General features: G+C 40.4%; 1 protein-coding gene across 1 annotated transcript in view; it reads left to right on the top strand.

Moving 5' to 3' along the window:
* LOC139459665 (FK506-binding protein 15-like) overlaps positions 1-16,362 on the top strand; it is a 74,585-nt gene that overhangs the window by 43,553 nt on the left and 14,670 nt on the right. The window contains exons 27-28 of the mRNA XM_071241283.1: positions 1,041-1,170; positions 15,282-15,368. Coding sequence (XP_071097384.1) covers positions 1,041-1,170; positions 15,282-15,368 — 217 coding nt within the window. The remainder of the gene's footprint in view (positions 1-1,040; positions 1,171-15,281; positions 15,369-16,362) is intronic.

Raw genomic sequence — 16,362 nt, 5'->3', positions numbered from 1 at the left:
AAGACCTGTATCACTTTGAGCTTGGGGGCACGTGTGGCCCAGTCGTCTAAAGCGCCGCGATTCGCTGTGCAGAGTTGCGTCCCTTGGGCACGCCAGAAACCTATGATTGTGGGTTCGAATCCTGGTTCGCCCTGATTATGTTTCTAGGTTTGTCAGCACCATACCCGTGGTATATGGATTTCGGCTCGTGGATTTCACCAAAGTGGTAAACGTCTGAGACCTGCATCACTTTGGGCTTTCCTCCCACATTAAGAAGCTGACACGCCGTGATATAACTGGAATACTGTTAAAAAGCGGTGTTAAACCAAACTCACTCACTAACTTTGGGCTTCCGGCTTCAAAATGACATGTGAAGATCCGGGGTAGAATAGGTCTTCAGCAACCCATGCTTGCTGTAAATGGTGACTATGCTTGTCATAAGAGGCTACTAACGAGATCGGGTGATCAGGCTCGCTGACTTGGATGATGCATGTCATCGATCCCAATTGCATGGATTGATGCTCATGATGTCAATCACTGTGTTATCTGGTCCAGACTCGATTATTTTCAGACCAACGTCATATAGCTGGAATATTGCTAAGTGGGGCGTCAAACAACAAACCAACAAGCAAAGGAGGGACTTGTACCCAGTGTCTTAGGCAACATAATTTGCTGTGCAGAATTGCTTCCCTTTGTTGGATTAATGTTGATTTGAATCCCAGAACTGCCCCAATTCTGCATCAACACTTAACAGTGCTTGTGGGTTGTAAACAGTGGTAAATGTTGAAGACCTCCATCACTTTGGGGTTTCCTCCCTCATGGAGCTGACATGCTGTGATATAACTTGAGTGAGTGAGTATGGTTTTACAGGGCTTTTAGCAATATTCAAGCATTATCACAGCGGGGACACCAGAAGTGGGCTTCACACATTGTACTTTGAGAATCGAAGCGTCTTCGGCATGATGAGCGAATGGTTATTCATGTACCACTAGGCTGCCCAGATAACCCTGTTAACTTGAATACTGTTCAGAGCTGCATTAACATAAACCTCATTCCTCCAGACCACGACTCTACAGCTGGTCCAGCGACAACAGTCTGAGGGGGGTAAGACGGAGACGGAGGAAGAGGAGGATGATGAAGAAGAAGAGGAAGAGGACGTTGAAGAAGAAGAGATAGAAAAGTCTGTTCCAGGTACGTTACCTGCTCTCCATGTGCATTAATCAAGTTTTTCTGTCTGAGTGAAAGAGACACTAAGTCATGACTGCAAGACCCTGTGGGCACGCTGGGTTAGAAATGGTCCCCAGCGACGGTGCTGGTCGAAAGAGGCGACCGAAGGGATTGATTAGTCAGGCTCAGTTACTAAGCTGATAACATGTCATCGTACCCCGACTGTGGATTGTTGATGAGTGAGTGAGTGAGTGAGTGAGTAGGGTTTTACCCCGCTTTTAGCAGTATTTCAGCAATATCACGGCGGGGGACACCAGAAATGGGCTTCACATATTGTACCCATGTCGTGAATCGAACCCGGGTCTTCAGCATGACGAGCAAACGCTTAAACCACTAGCCTACCCGACTGCCCAGATTGTTATTAGCACACACTGCATGTTTATAGCTTTCGGCCATGGGAGCTGTGGCAAGTTACCCTTTTCAGAGGGGTACACAAAGTAAGTGATCTAGACTACTGTTGTCAGACTTTCATGTTGTGCAAGCCTCGGTGGCTGAGTGGGTTAGATGGCGGACTTTGTGTTCTGGCTATTAGGTGCCTCACTCTGGCAGTGTGGGTTCCAATCCCAGATGGGACTCAACCCCTAAAAGTACTAGAATCTGTACTTTAGTAAGAAAGTGTTATCCGTACTCGTAATAAAACATTAGTTACATGTGGATTGATGCTCACAATATCAATCACTTGTTTGTCTGGTCCAGACTGGAATATTACTTAGTGTGGGGTTAGGCAAACACACAAACATGAATGCAAGAATACGTTTCTTGTTATGAGATAAAGAACAAATTAATATTATTTTCTTCAGAGTTATGCAAAAAAATCTATTCCCAAATGTATGGTGGAAGTGAAATGTATTAGTTATGTAAGCTTTATGATTCCTTTCTGTTTCATACACATCATAAAAAACATGCAAATTAGTAACTCCAAACATTCTTATCCCTGGGAATACATTTCTTCGTTTTACTTTATGGAAAGCTTATCAAGATGCACCCTGTGGGTTTTAGATCAGGTCGCATGAACATACAGAACTGTATGGCAGCAAGGGAAATGTGAGCCTCAGGTATAGGACTGTGGCAGGCTAATAGAGGCTGAGTTAGTTAGTGTTGGACCTCTGAATGAGATAGATGGCCAGTGTCCGAATGTGAATTAGTTATTGATTTTATTACTTTGGGATATTTAGTTCGCGTGATGCAGCTTACAATTTCGTTTTTATTCTAGGCTATGCCAGAGGACTATTGTAAATGTTATTTCATTAGTCCTCAGAGTTTATAGCTGGTCCTGTCTGAATCAGACAAAAATGTTTACCGTGTTTACATTTCCGTCAGATTTATTCAGTCCCAATCTGTGGCAAAATTGAAGCATTGAGAACTGGTTCAGGAATATGGCCCTCAAATGCTACTAGTTCATGAGGACTTCCATCGTTGGAATTTTGTTTGTCCTCAGCAGAATTTAGTACCGGTAGTCTCGGGCTCACAGACTACCATGAACTTCGAGAGGCTGATTAGTCATCAAGTTTGTTCTTCTTTTCTATAAGGGGGCACAGGTGGCCCAGTCGTCTAAGGCGCCGCGATTGGCTGTGCAGAGTTGCGTCCCTTGGGCACGCCAGAAACCTATGATTGTGGGTTCGAATCCCGGTTTGCCCTGATTATGTTTCTAGGTTTGTTAGCACCATACCCGTGCTCGTGGGTTTCACCGAAGTGGTAAACATCTGAGACCTGCATCACTTGGGGCTTTCCTTTGGAATTCGACATTGAAGATTGCTGATTGGTTAAAAGAGTGCGGATGAAAAACATTGATCTATTGACAGCCTACACATCAATGCATGATAAAATCTATTTCAGAACACACAATTAAATAAAACACACACTAGCCACTGTATCAGGGCCACATACTCATCAGTATTCTTGTTTTAAAAATTCGCTACAAAAGCACCACCCCACGTCACCTGCGTACTTCGCTTATGGAAAAAGAAAATATAATATCTTACACACAAAACTGAGATACATGTGCAGTCAGTTGACTTATGATTTATATAGAATTGGTATAAAAGATCACCCGAACTGTACATGTTCGAATACATGTGAAAATGCATATCATTATCTCATGGAATGTCCATTGTTTAGTCATCAGCGTGAAATTATGTTAAACAGCCTTAAACATATTGTTCATAACATACCTATTGATGTACACTTACTGTTACACGGCCGTGCAGATCACGTTGTTACAGAAAATGAAGCTATATTTAAGGCAGTACAACATTATATATGTACAACTAAAAGATTTGTGTAAAGAACTGTTCATTCAACAATCTCTCTCTCTCTCTCTCTCTCTCTCTCTCTCTCTCTCTCTCTCTCTCATCTATAGTGTTTTATGTTTTATGCATATATATTGAATTTGAAATTGTGAATATTTTGTAAATTCTAAGTTGGAAGAACTTGTCCCCCAATCCCGTTCACTCCTTGTGAATAAATATGTTTAAATCAAAAATACTCATCAGTCACAAAAATGAGTGGCCTCTGCAGCTAAAAACAGCAGTATTCAACCATACTTCAGGGTGTTTCAGTTGGCAGTGTTTGTGCCAGTAGGCTCATTTCCTCCAGTAGATAATCAGGTTAATGTTGAACGTAACTACTCATCGTGATTGTCCTTGGGGTTCATGTAATTTGTAAATAGCACTGTCACCATTGACAACTATATTGGCAGCCATGGTTAGTGAAGAGTAATGAAAGAAAGTGAGGGAGCGATTATCGTGATATGTATTACAGTTGGGGAGATATTTCAAACCAACTGCTACATAAGTGCGACTTCAAAGTACCTAATATCGTGTTATTTAATATACAGTGAAGCCGTTAATGGCTGGTTGCATATGATTATGTCGGATAAATGAGAATGTCGGATAAACGAAATTAAGTAGTACCAACGTTCGTCAGTCATAGTTCGCGAAAGGTTCTATTGACGTGACCTGTAATGGAATGTCCTCGGCGATAGTGAGAACTTGTATCTGGTTTTAATGAGATTGATGTAATCTAAGCATGTGATTAATCCTGTTTTCTTTATTCAAAGCATTAATTGTTTATTGTTAAGCAAAGTTTATCTCTGCAGCTTTGTAATATGCAGCTACCAGCCGACTCGCTTTGCATTAAAACACGGGCTGTGTACTCACGGGCAGATAACCATGGAGTACGCTGATCACTGTGTCATATTAACAAGACTGATCAATGAGTGATTTCGGTAATTCGTTGCAAATTAGGTGTGTAAGACTGTCGGATGAACGGGTCTAAATAGCATTGATTTAATCGGTTCCCATCATTAGTGTCGGATAAAGCCGATTGTCGTTTTAATGAGTGTCGGATTAACGAGGCTTGACCGTAATTTGCTGGAGAAAGAAATTCATTCAGCATTTTTTTCACTATTTCTACAACCCATCGCCCCGTCAATGGAATATGTCTTGTGGATTTCCAAGACATTTCTTGGTAGAGCAGTGCAAATATGCAACAGATTGCAATGTAATTAAATATATTTCTATGGAGAGTTGTTCATCAATTATTTTTGAAGAACTATGTATTTTGTAAAATTATCTTGAATTAGTCAAGAATAAAAGTAAATAATCTAGAACTTAAGAAATATTTGTTACCCTTTTCAGAATGTTCTAAGATCTGTGACCCCTTTTCAGAATGTTCTAAGATCTGCGACCCTGTTTCAGAATGTTCTAAGATCTGTGACCCCTATTCAGAATGTTCTAAGATCTGCGACCCCGTTTCAGAATGTTTTAAGATCTGTGAACCCTTTTCAGAATGTTCTAAGATCAGTGACCCCGTTTCAGAATGTTCTAAGATCTGTGACCCCTTTTCAGAATGTTCTAAGATCTGCGACCCCGTTTCAGAATGTTCTAAGATCTGTGACCCCTATTCAGAATGTTCTAAGATCTGCGACCCCGTTTCAGAATGTTTTAAGATCTGTGAACCCTTTTCAGAATGTTCTAAGATCAGTGACCCCGTTTCAGAATGTTCTAAGATCTGTGACCCCTTTTCAGAATGTTCTAAGATCTGCGACCCCGTTTCAGAATGTTCTAAGATCTGGGACCCCGTTTCAGATTGTTCTAAGATCTGTGACCCCATTTCAGAATGTTCTAAGATCTGGGACCCCGTTTCAGAATGTTCTAAGATCTGTGACCCCTTTTCAGAATGTTCTAAGATCTGTGACCCCGTTTCAGAATGTTCTAAGATCTGTGAGCCTGTTTCAGAATGTTCTAAGATCTGTGAGCCTGTTTCAGAATGTTCTAAGATCTGTGACCCCGCTTCAGAATGTTCTAAGATCTGTGAGCCTGTTTCAGAATGTTCTAAGATCTGTGACCCCTTTTCAGAATGTTCTAAGATCTGCGACCCCGTTTCAGAATGTTCTAAGATCTGTGACCCCATTTCAGAATGTTCTAAGATCTGGGACCCCTTTTCAGAATGTTCCAAGATCTGGGACCCCGTTTCAGAATGTTCTAAGATCTGTGACCCCATTTCAGAATGTTCTAAGATCTGGGACCCCTTTTCAGAATGTTCCAAGATCTGGGACCCCGTTTCAGAATGTTCTAAGATCTGTGAGCCTGTTTCAGAATGTTCTAAGATCTGTGAGCCTGTTTCAGAATGTTCTAAGATCTGGGACCCTGTTTCAGAATGTTCTAAGATCTGTGAGCCTGTTTCAGAATGTTCTAAGATCTGTGAGCCTGTTTCAGAATGTTCTAAGATCTGTGAGCCTGTTTCAGAATGTTCTAAGATCTGTGACCCCGTTTCAGAATGTTCTAAGATCTGGGACCCCGTTTCAGAATGTTCTAAGATCTGTGAGCCTGTTTCAGAATGTTCTAAGATCTGTGAGCCTGTTTCAGAATGTTCTAAGATCTGTGACCCCGTTTCAGAATGTTCTAAGATCTGGGACCCCGTTTCAGAATGTTCTAAGATCTGTGAGCCTGTTTCAGAATGTTCTAAGATCTGTGAGCCTGTTTCAGAATGTTCTAAGATCTGTGAGCCTGTTTCAGAATGTTCTAAGATCTGTGAGCCTGTTTCAGAATGTTCTAAGATCTGTGAGCCTGTTTCAGAATGTTCTAAGATCTGTGACCCCATTTCAGAATGTTCTAAGATCTGTGAGCCTGTTTCAGAATGTTCTAAGATCTGTGAGCCTGTTTCAGAATGTTCTAAGATCTGTGAGCCTGTTTCAGAATGTTCTAAGATCTGTGAGCCTGTTTCAGAATGTTCTAAGATCTGTGAGCCTGTTTCAGAATGTTCTAAGATCTGTGAGCCTGTTTCAGAATGTTCTAAGATCTGTGACCCCGTTTCAGAATGTTCTAAGATCTGTGAGCCTGTTTCAGAATGTTCTAAGATAGCTGACCTACCCCCATGTGTAATTATGAGCTAGAAAAGACTACGGTTTTGAAACCATTCTTGTCAATAAGGGAGAATGGACATAAAACAACTGTTTTTCTAATTTGATGTAGTCCCACTGAAGCTAAAGCACTCGGATCCAAATTAAAATAAGAGGTATCTCATCTACAATGTGACTACATCAAATTTCAAAACAAAGTAGGTTTTATCTCCTAATTCTCCATTTTTCACTTTTGAAATAGGTTATCACATATAAAGTATTTATTAAGTACTGGCAACAAGTTGGGTTAGTTTTTTAGTACATTTAAGACCTACTGCACAACACGTGAGTTTGGTTGAATCCTGGGAGAAGTAATGAAAATCAATTTTGTTATACTGATTTAACATAGAACCCTGTTTGCTGATACATACTGATATTCACTGGCCAGTTTCCTGGTGAGAATTCTGGGGCAGAATAGGCCCTCTGTCTCTGGTTTGAACCAGGAACCCGGAAATCGGTTTGTGCGCCAGACTTGTCCGATTGTGACTGCAAAATGTCCAATTTGAAACAGTGCAAACCTGACTTTTTGAAATTCGGTCAACATCAATCAGCACAGGCACACTGACCTACATCCCGATAGGTTGAAATTGTTTATATATAAGATCTATGTATCTATAGAGTGTTGTGCACTTTAAAACACATTGAAGATCTATCCCTTCACTGAAATATTTCAGTAAAATTATGAAATTTGATATAAAACATCGCTAGACATGATGATTTACCATTTTAATTGTATTTCCTGCTCTCCAAGGTATTATTTTTTATGCAGAGATTAAGATTACCGAGAGTGTTTTCTTGTAAACTAGCAGTCAGCTGTACACGTTCTCTTCCAATCTACCAGTGATTCAGTTAAAAAGTACCCAATGATACAGCTTCAAAGAATTTTGATGCAATGGTCGGAAGAACTGTATCTGAAATTATTATTTTATCAGGAATAATATATTCCAAAATCATGTTATTTAAGTACAGCTTTTACTATACACTCTAAAAGTTATAAGAACCATAGCGTAACACATTGGTACATTTGATTGCTATGGCAGGATATTTTTACGTATGGACCAATTTGACCAGTCACTGTAGGGACTTCCTGTGCTACATGTATTATGATTAGGGGGCACAAGTGGCCCAGTCATCTCAGTTGCCCTGATTCGCTGTGCAGAGTTGCGTCCCGTGGGCACGCCAGAAACCTATGATTGTGGGTTCGAATCCCGGTTTGCCCTGATTATGTTTCTAGGTTTGTTAGCTCCATACCTGTGCTCGTGGGTTTCACCGAAGTGGTAAACGTCTGAGACCTTCATCACTTCGGGCTTTCCTCCGACATTAAGCTGACACGCCGTGATATAACTTGAATACTGATAAAAGCGGCGTTAAACCCAACTCACTCACTCACTGTATTATGATTACTTTGAACAGTTTGGGTTAGTAGACTGAAAAGATTTATTTCAGTTTTAAAAATATTCACAATTTATTACCCGTATCCCCCAGTTAGGATTATACAACAGCAGATGATATACAACAAATAGATGAGGGAATACGGTAACCACGGCGACTCCTATGCAGCTGACTGAACCAAATACCTCATGCAACATGTGTATGGATCTTTATGTATTACAAAATCAATCTTTGCATATGAATTTGACCCAGCTGAATTGGTAATCAATTTGATGACTGTAGGGCTGCACAGTGATGTTCTTGGTAGTCACGACTCACACATGGTACACAGACGTTTACACCCTATGTTGTGTGATGTTTCATGGAGCCATTGAATCTGGCTTAAACACCATACTGACCCCCTTGCACAAAGCGCCCTCAGAGACCCACCATTTATGATCTGGAAGGGGACTGGATATGCTGGATAAAAGTATTTTGTTGTCAGGTTTTACAAACAAGAAACAGGGATGTAGGGTAGTGTAGTGGTTAAAGCATTCGCTCGTTGTGCCAAAGACCCGGGTTCGATTCCCCATATGGGTACAATGTGTGAAGTCCATTTCTGGTGTCCCGCGCCAAGATATTGCTTGAATATTGCTAAAAGCAGCGTAAATCCTCACTCACTCACTCACTCACTCACTCACTATTGTTCACCGGACATACCAGATGGTTTTTTTAAATAACGACGATTTCTTAACTAAGGTCAGCATTGACAACTAAGGTTAGTGTTAAGTCTACCTTACACTACGATACGTGTCACAAAGCGACTCAGTTTACAATTCTTAGTGCTACATTTGATAAAATGATTGCTCAACAAAATGCAACAGGTTACGACTCCATTGCCTATTTTCTGACACTATTTGTGTGTGCCAATTTGATTTGGAAGCTGGTCTCCTTGTGTGAAATTATTATTCCTGATTATATTTCTTCTTCTTTTTAAATCTAAAAAACGAAATTATCAATGTTTTTGTTCATATCAATGTGTCAACATTTCAGTGGGTATAATTTACATTCCATACAAAAGATTAGATTATGTAGTGTGCATTTGTTAATAATATGTGTGCAAAGTAGTTTGGCTCTGTCGTCTAATGTCAGTTTCGTACATCAAGAGATGGGACACATGTACAGAGTTGCACCTCTTTGCTGTGACAGGATTATGGTCGTTTGATTGTCAGCACCTTTGCTCATTGATTTAGTGAACAGCTGTTTACGTTCTCCTTTCAGGCTTTCCTCCTGATATAATGTTCAAAGCAGCAACTCACTCGCTCACTCACTCACTCACTCACTCACTCACTCACTTACTCACTCACTTGCCTGTTCGCTCACTCACATGCCTGATCACTCACTCACTCACTTACTCACATGCCTGATCACTCTCACTCACATGCCTGATCACTCACTCACTCACTCACTCACGCCTGATCACTCTCACTCACTCACTCACTCACACACTCACTCACACGCCTGATCACACTCTCACTCACTCACTCACATGCCTGATCACTCTCACTCACATGCCTGATCACTCTCTCACTCACTCACTCACTCACTCACTCACTCACTCACACCTGATCACTCTCACTCACTCACTCACTCACTCACTCACTCACACACCTGATCACTCTCACTCACTCACTCACTCACACACTCACTCACACGCCTGATCACACTCTCACTCACTCACTCACTCACATGCCTGATCACTCTCACTCACATGCCTGATCACTCTCTCACTCACTCACTCACTCACTCACTCACTCACGCCTGATCACTCTCACTCACTCACTCACTCACTCACACGCCTGATCACACTCTCACTCACTCACTCACATGCCTGATCACTCTCACTCACATGCCTGATCACTCTCTCACTCACTCACTCACTCACTCACTCACTCACTCACACCTGATCACTCTCACTCACTCACTCACTCACTCACTCACTCACACACCTGATCACTCTCTCACTCACCTGATCACTCACTCACTCGTCTGACCACTCCCTCACTCGTGCAGTCAGCCATTCATGCACTCACTCAGCCACTCACTCCCTCAGCCACTCACTCACTCACTCACTCACATGCTCACTCACTCACTCACATGCTCACTCGCATGGATGTATTTAAACTGACACTATTTTTCTTATATTTTAAAAAGTTCATTTTAGGTGTAAGAATAAGATGTTTCATTGCCTTAAACTGTCCTAAACCCAGGACAAATCATTATGCCAGGTTGAAAGCTTTCAGGGCTGCTAAACCCCTTCCCAACCCCACAACAAACCCACACCAAACCTTTTACAGGACATCAAATATTTCAACACCTTCTGTACCTTCTTTTGAGTGTACACAATCATTATTCAACAGGTACGTATCGTCCATCACTTGTGTGATAACAGCATGTAAACAACCCTACATAGGAAACACTATTACAGTAACACCAGGTCATGAATATTCATGAGATCAGTCATTCAAAACCAGCCAAGCCTGTCATTACCACATTCCTGTCAGCGCTGTCCGTGAAGGTCTCCGTCGGGGGTATATAACATACGATATGCACCACTGCACAGTGACAGTCAAGTGTGCAGTCAAGGTAATATCTCCCCGTACATCCCAGCAGGCAAATATTTCTTGATGTGACCTGATCAGGTGAATGCAGAAATTAAGGTAAAATACCACAGCATTGCTGTGTTGCTGGGTAGCTCCTCTGTAGACTGATAGGTGTGTGTGGCTGTAGGAACAATTCCAGGTCAGTCTGGTTCTAGTGTACACAGCAACAGTGCATAGTTGAACATAGCAGACAGACGTCGTACAGTCACTGAACAAAGATTGTGTTTGTGTTGGAGTTGGGTGTGTACGTGTGTTGCATATGCATGTTCATTGTCGGGAACAACTGTTCTCTGTGGTAAGTAATGTGACAGATTTTTTGGGTTTTGACGGAAACTTGTCTTTTGCGTGAGAAGTACAAGATTCTAATTGTGTAGTTGTGTTTAAATGAGATGTGGTCAAGTGAGAGGAAACGGATGTTGTATGTGTTTGACAAACAGTGCTGAAGGGACTGACCTACTTTGGGCCACGATAGTGTCATGATGGAGGTTGTTTATGATTGACTGGCCCTCCAGGAGAAGGTTTGTGTTGTAACAGTGGAGTAGATTTGTGTTGGTTGTTGAGTAGATTTGTGTTGTTAGAGTAGAGTAGATTTGTGTTCGTGGAGTGTTCTTTTAGGTAAAGTACATTTGTGTTGGATGTTGAGTACATTTGTTTTGGTGGAGTATTCTTACAGGTGAAGTACATTTGTTGGTTGTTGAGTAAATTTGTGTTGGTTTTTGAGTAGATTTGTGTTTGTTGTTGAGTAGATTTGTGTTGGTTGTTGAGTAGATTTGTGTCAGTTGTTGAGTAGCTTTGTGTTGGTTGTTGTGTAGCTTTGTGTTGATTGTTGAGTAGATTTGTGTTGATTGTTGAGTACATTTGTGTCAGTTGTTGAGTAGATTTGTGTTGGTTGTTGTGTAGCTTTGTGTTGATTGTTGAGTAGATTTGTGTTGATTGTTGAGTACATTTGTGTCAGTTGTTGAGTAGATTTGTGTTGGATGTTGAGTAGATTTGTGTTGGTTGTTGAGTAGATTTGTGTCGGTTGTTGAGTAGATTTGTGTTTGTTGTTGAGTAGATTTGTGTTGGTTGTTGAGTAGATTTGTGTCAGTTGTTGAGTAGCTTTGTGTTGGTTGTTGTGTAGCTTTGTGTTGATTGTTGAGTACATTTGTGTCAGTTGTTGAGTAGATTTGTGTTGGATGTTGAGTAGATTTGTGTTGGTTGTTGAGTAGATTTGTGTCGGTTGTTGAGTAGATTTGTGTTGGATGTTGAGTAGATTTGTGTCAGTTGTTGAGTAGCTTTGTGTTGGTTGTTGTGTAGCTTTGTGTTGATTGTTGAGTAGATTTGTGTTGATTGTTGAGTACATTTGTGTCAGTTGTTGAGTAGATTTGTGTTGGTTGTTGAGTAGATTTGTGTTGGTTGTTGAGTAGATTTGTGTTGGTTGTTGAGTAGATTTGTGTCGGTTGTTGAGTAGATTTGTGTTGGTTGTTGAGTAGATTTGTGTCAGTTGTTGAGTAGATTTGTGTTGATTGTTGAGTAGATTTGTGTTGGTTGTTGAGTAGATTTGTGTCGGTTGTTGAGTAGATTTGTGTTGGTTGTTGAGTAGATTTGTGTCGGTTGTTGAGTAGATTTGTGTTGGTTGTTGAGTAGATTTGTGTTGGTTGTTGAGTAGATTTGTGTTGGTTGTTGAGTAGATTTGTGTCGGTTGTTGAGTAGATTTGTGTTGGTTTTTGAGTAGATTTGTGTTGGTTGTTGAGTAGATTTGTGATGATTGTTGAGTAGATTTGTGATGTTTGTTGAGTAGATTTGTGTTGGTTGTTGAGTAGATTTGTGTTGGTTGTTGAGTATTCAATGCCTCTTATCTTTATTTACCATACTCAGGCCTCAAAGTTTAAATTTTTACCAAGTAGCATATGGCTACTAGTATTTTTGTTCCAGGTAGCCAGTGGTAAAATCAAGAAGTCAAGCCAATATTGTAGGTAGCCAAAAGCGTTTAAAATGATATTTTATCAAATGACTTCTATAATATGTACAAGTCATAGCACAAGTATTGAAATTGTATATTCGTGGAAACTGTACTTTTTTGTTATTTGTGACTCAAACAGTGATGCAATTTTTGTTACTAGATTATTTAGGTATAGCCTTGCTTATCCAATGAGCACTGTCAACTGAAATAAAATGCTAATTACATTAATACTTATGTATTTCTGTTCATTGTCATGATTGTTGACTTTAGGAAGTATTATATGCAAGTACAATTATTAGCAGACATGTTTTCCACAATCAGCTTTTATTTATTTTTGTGTCTTCAAATGTGAAGCAATAGAAATTAGTTGCCACAAGCTATTTTTCAAGTATTTGGTTACCTCTGAGTTTTAGACAGTAGACAAATTGAAATTTAGGTTGAATTGGTGACCGTTTTAGTTGCAACTTTGAGGCCTGATACTATACCACTTCTCCCTGTGTGACACATGGCACAGTCATCAGAGGCCTGAGATTTTACTTATTTATCCTAGTTTATGCTTCAGCTTCAGCTTTGATAAATGTATGGGACATGGGTGCAACCTGGTTTTGTCTGGTGCAACGAGGTTTACATGTCAACATGCACCTGGTGCAAGTTTAATCAAGTTCCTTCAATGAAGCCCTGTAAGATCATATTTTGTTTAGGAATCACTGTAATGAAATCATTGTTTTTATATCAGTTAACTTTTGTGGATGTGTATTTAGTATGACTCCATATTATCACAGTATCGATAAATCTTGTAATCCACACCTGCTGTCGAAGCTTGATATTTCATCATGTGATCGGGAGGTGGGTAGCCTAGTGGTTAAAGCGTTTGTTCATCGCACCGAAGACCTGGGTTCAATTCCCCACATGGGTACAATGTGTGAAGCTTATTTCTGGTGTCCCATTATATTGCTGGAATATTGCTAAAAGCAGCGTAAAGCCATACTCACTCACTCATCGCTTGATCAATACAGGACTCGTTGGAAGTGGAATTACCACTACCTCCTTTCGAAATTGGTTAGAAAAGAACCCATCTGTTTGGAAAATGTCCCTTGACCATGTTGACCCAAACTTAGTCGTATGCATACTGTTTATGCATGCTCCAAAACAGGAAGTAATGTATCACACCACAAAATAGTGATACCGCGATTATATAGAGTCGCTTGTCCTTGAGTCGCTAATGACAGATACTTTGTTTACCAAACTCGGTAAAGAAAATCAGCATCCTAACTGATGTGTCATAAAAGTTGAACAAAGAACAAGAAACATTTTGCATGTGACATATTTATTTGAAAATGGGTAAGACAGTTATTTCCAGCACAGTTGTTGGAATATTTTATAGCAATAAAGATGTAAAACAACATTAAAGATGATAGTTATTTTTGGTCTCCCGAGCAAATAATGAATAATTGAAAAACTGGCTTTATTACAGCCTTCTTCATGTCAAACAGCATCACTGTTAGTCAGCAGGGGTCGACTGCACACTGAGATGTGCTGGACGGAAGACATGTCAGCTTCCTTCTAGAAAAACAAACCCTTGATGATGTGATTGCTTTGATCTCATTCATCTTGCCACGTCAGTCTTCTTCGGCAAAACCTGGTCACCAATACTTTGATGTCCCAGTTCAGCTGTTTGGATGTCAGTTTTTATGTCCTAGTGTTTGACTAGGTGGAATACAAGACTTGTATTTGACTAGGTGTAATAATACAATACTTGTACTTGACCAGGTGTAATACAAGACTTGTACTTGACCAGGTGTAATACAAGACTTGTACTTGACAGGTGTAATACAAGACTTGTACTTGACTAGGTGGAATACAAGACTTGTATTTGACCAGATGTAATACAAGACTTGTACTTGACCAGGTGTAATACAAGACTTGTACTTGACCAGGTGGAATACAAGACTTGTACTTGACCAGGTGGAATACAAGACTTGTACTTTACCATAAGTAATACAAGACTTGTACTTGACAGGTGTAATACAAGACTTGTACTTGACAAGGTGGAATACAAGACTTGTATTTGACCAGGTGTAATAATACAAGACGTGTATTTGACCAGGTGGAATACAAGACTTGTACTTGACCAGGTGTAATACAAGACTTGTACTTTACCATAAGTAATACAAGACTTGTACTTGACTAGGTGGAATACAAGACTTGTACTTGACAAGGTGGAATACAAGACTTGTAATTGACCAGGTGGAATAATACAAGACTTGTATTTGACAAGGTGTAATACAAGACTTGTACTTGACCAGGTGTAATACAAGACATGTACTTGAAATGAAAGCTGCCTTCTTATTGGCTAATGTCTACTTCCTGTAAGTCATTCTGTTGTTTGGTCAAAGTTGGTGAAAGGTCGTTCTGACTTGACTTGTAATAAAATGTCTTCAGCTCTATGTGTGGCAGGAGCAAGCACAATGATCTGATGTTAATGAGATTGGTGTTTCATCAGGTGCAATATCACAAGACTTGTATTTGATCAGGTGCAGTGCCACAAGACTTGTGATTGATCGGGTACAATAGCAGTATGTAAATCACTTATTCAAGTCTCTACATTAAGGTGTGTTTTAGTTGTCTCCAGAATTAATTTTGATGTACACACGCTGACAGAACAGTTGATGGTGACCTGTTCCCTTTTGTGTTTCAGAGAAGGTATCAGAAAGTGTCAGTCATACTAGCAGTTCTGCGACAGAGCCCACCCCTGAACTACCGCCAGAACCACCACAGACAACAGGTGAACTTTTTTCTCTTTTCCAGTAGTTCATCAGATGTACATCATCTGTCACCCGCGGGGATTCCGGTTAGAATTGTTCCTCAGCTACCTATGCTGGTTGTGGGGAATCTGGGTTAGAATAGGTCCCCAGCAACCTATGCAGGTCGCGGGGATTCCAGTGAGATTTGTTCCCAGGCAACCTATGCTGGTCGTGGGGATTCTGGATTAGAATTGGTCCCCAGCTACCTATGCCAGTCGTATGAGGCTTTTTAATGGATCGGGTGGTCAGGCTCAGTGACTTGGTTGATTGTGTGTCATTGTACCCCGACAGTGTGGATCATTGATCACAACATCAGTCTCTGGATCGTCTGGACTAGACTCAATTTTTTACTGGCCACTGTCATATAGCTGGAATATTGCTGAGTTTTGCATGCAGAAATAACACTCGCACACACAAACACACATATATCATCTGTCATGTTCCTTTACCATGAAATGGCCATGAATATGATTAGTACTTGGTTGAGTGACAGCCATGAAAAGCCTGTGACTTAACTGAATAAATTTGTCATCTAATTCCCCAGTACATTCATAGGCCGCAAGGGATTCCCAGTTGTCAAAGGTGCCATAATTCTCTGTGTGATGTGTATCATGAATATCATAATAGCAAATTGACCCGTGAAGGTCCAGAGTAGAATAGATCTTCAGCAACCTTTGCTTGCTGTAAAAGGTGACTATGCTTGTCATAATAGGCGACTAACAGGATCAGGTGGTCAAGCTCACTGATTTGGTTGATGCATGTCATCGTATCCCAATTGCGTGGATCGATGTTCATGATATCAATCACTGGATTGTCTGGGCCAGACTCAATTATCTACAGACCACAGTCATATAGTTGGAATATTGCTGAGTGCGGCGTTAAACAACAAACAAACAACCATAATAGCTAACTATATGTTGTGCTTTTGTTGGTGTTGATTTACAAACATCAAAGGGGCAAATTAAGGTTAACAGG

The sequence above is a fragment of the Haliotis cracherodii genome, unplaced genomic scaffold (assembly GCF_022045235.1).
Source record: "Haliotis cracherodii isolate W230 unplaced genomic scaffold, xgHalCrac1.p SCAF_13, whole genome shotgun sequence".
Lineage (NCBI taxonomy): Eukaryota > Metazoa > Mollusca > Gastropoda > Lepetellida > Haliotidae > Haliotis > Haliotis cracherodii.
Note: the sequence above shows the minus strand (reverse complement) of the source record. Positions and strands in the feature narration are given on the sequence as shown.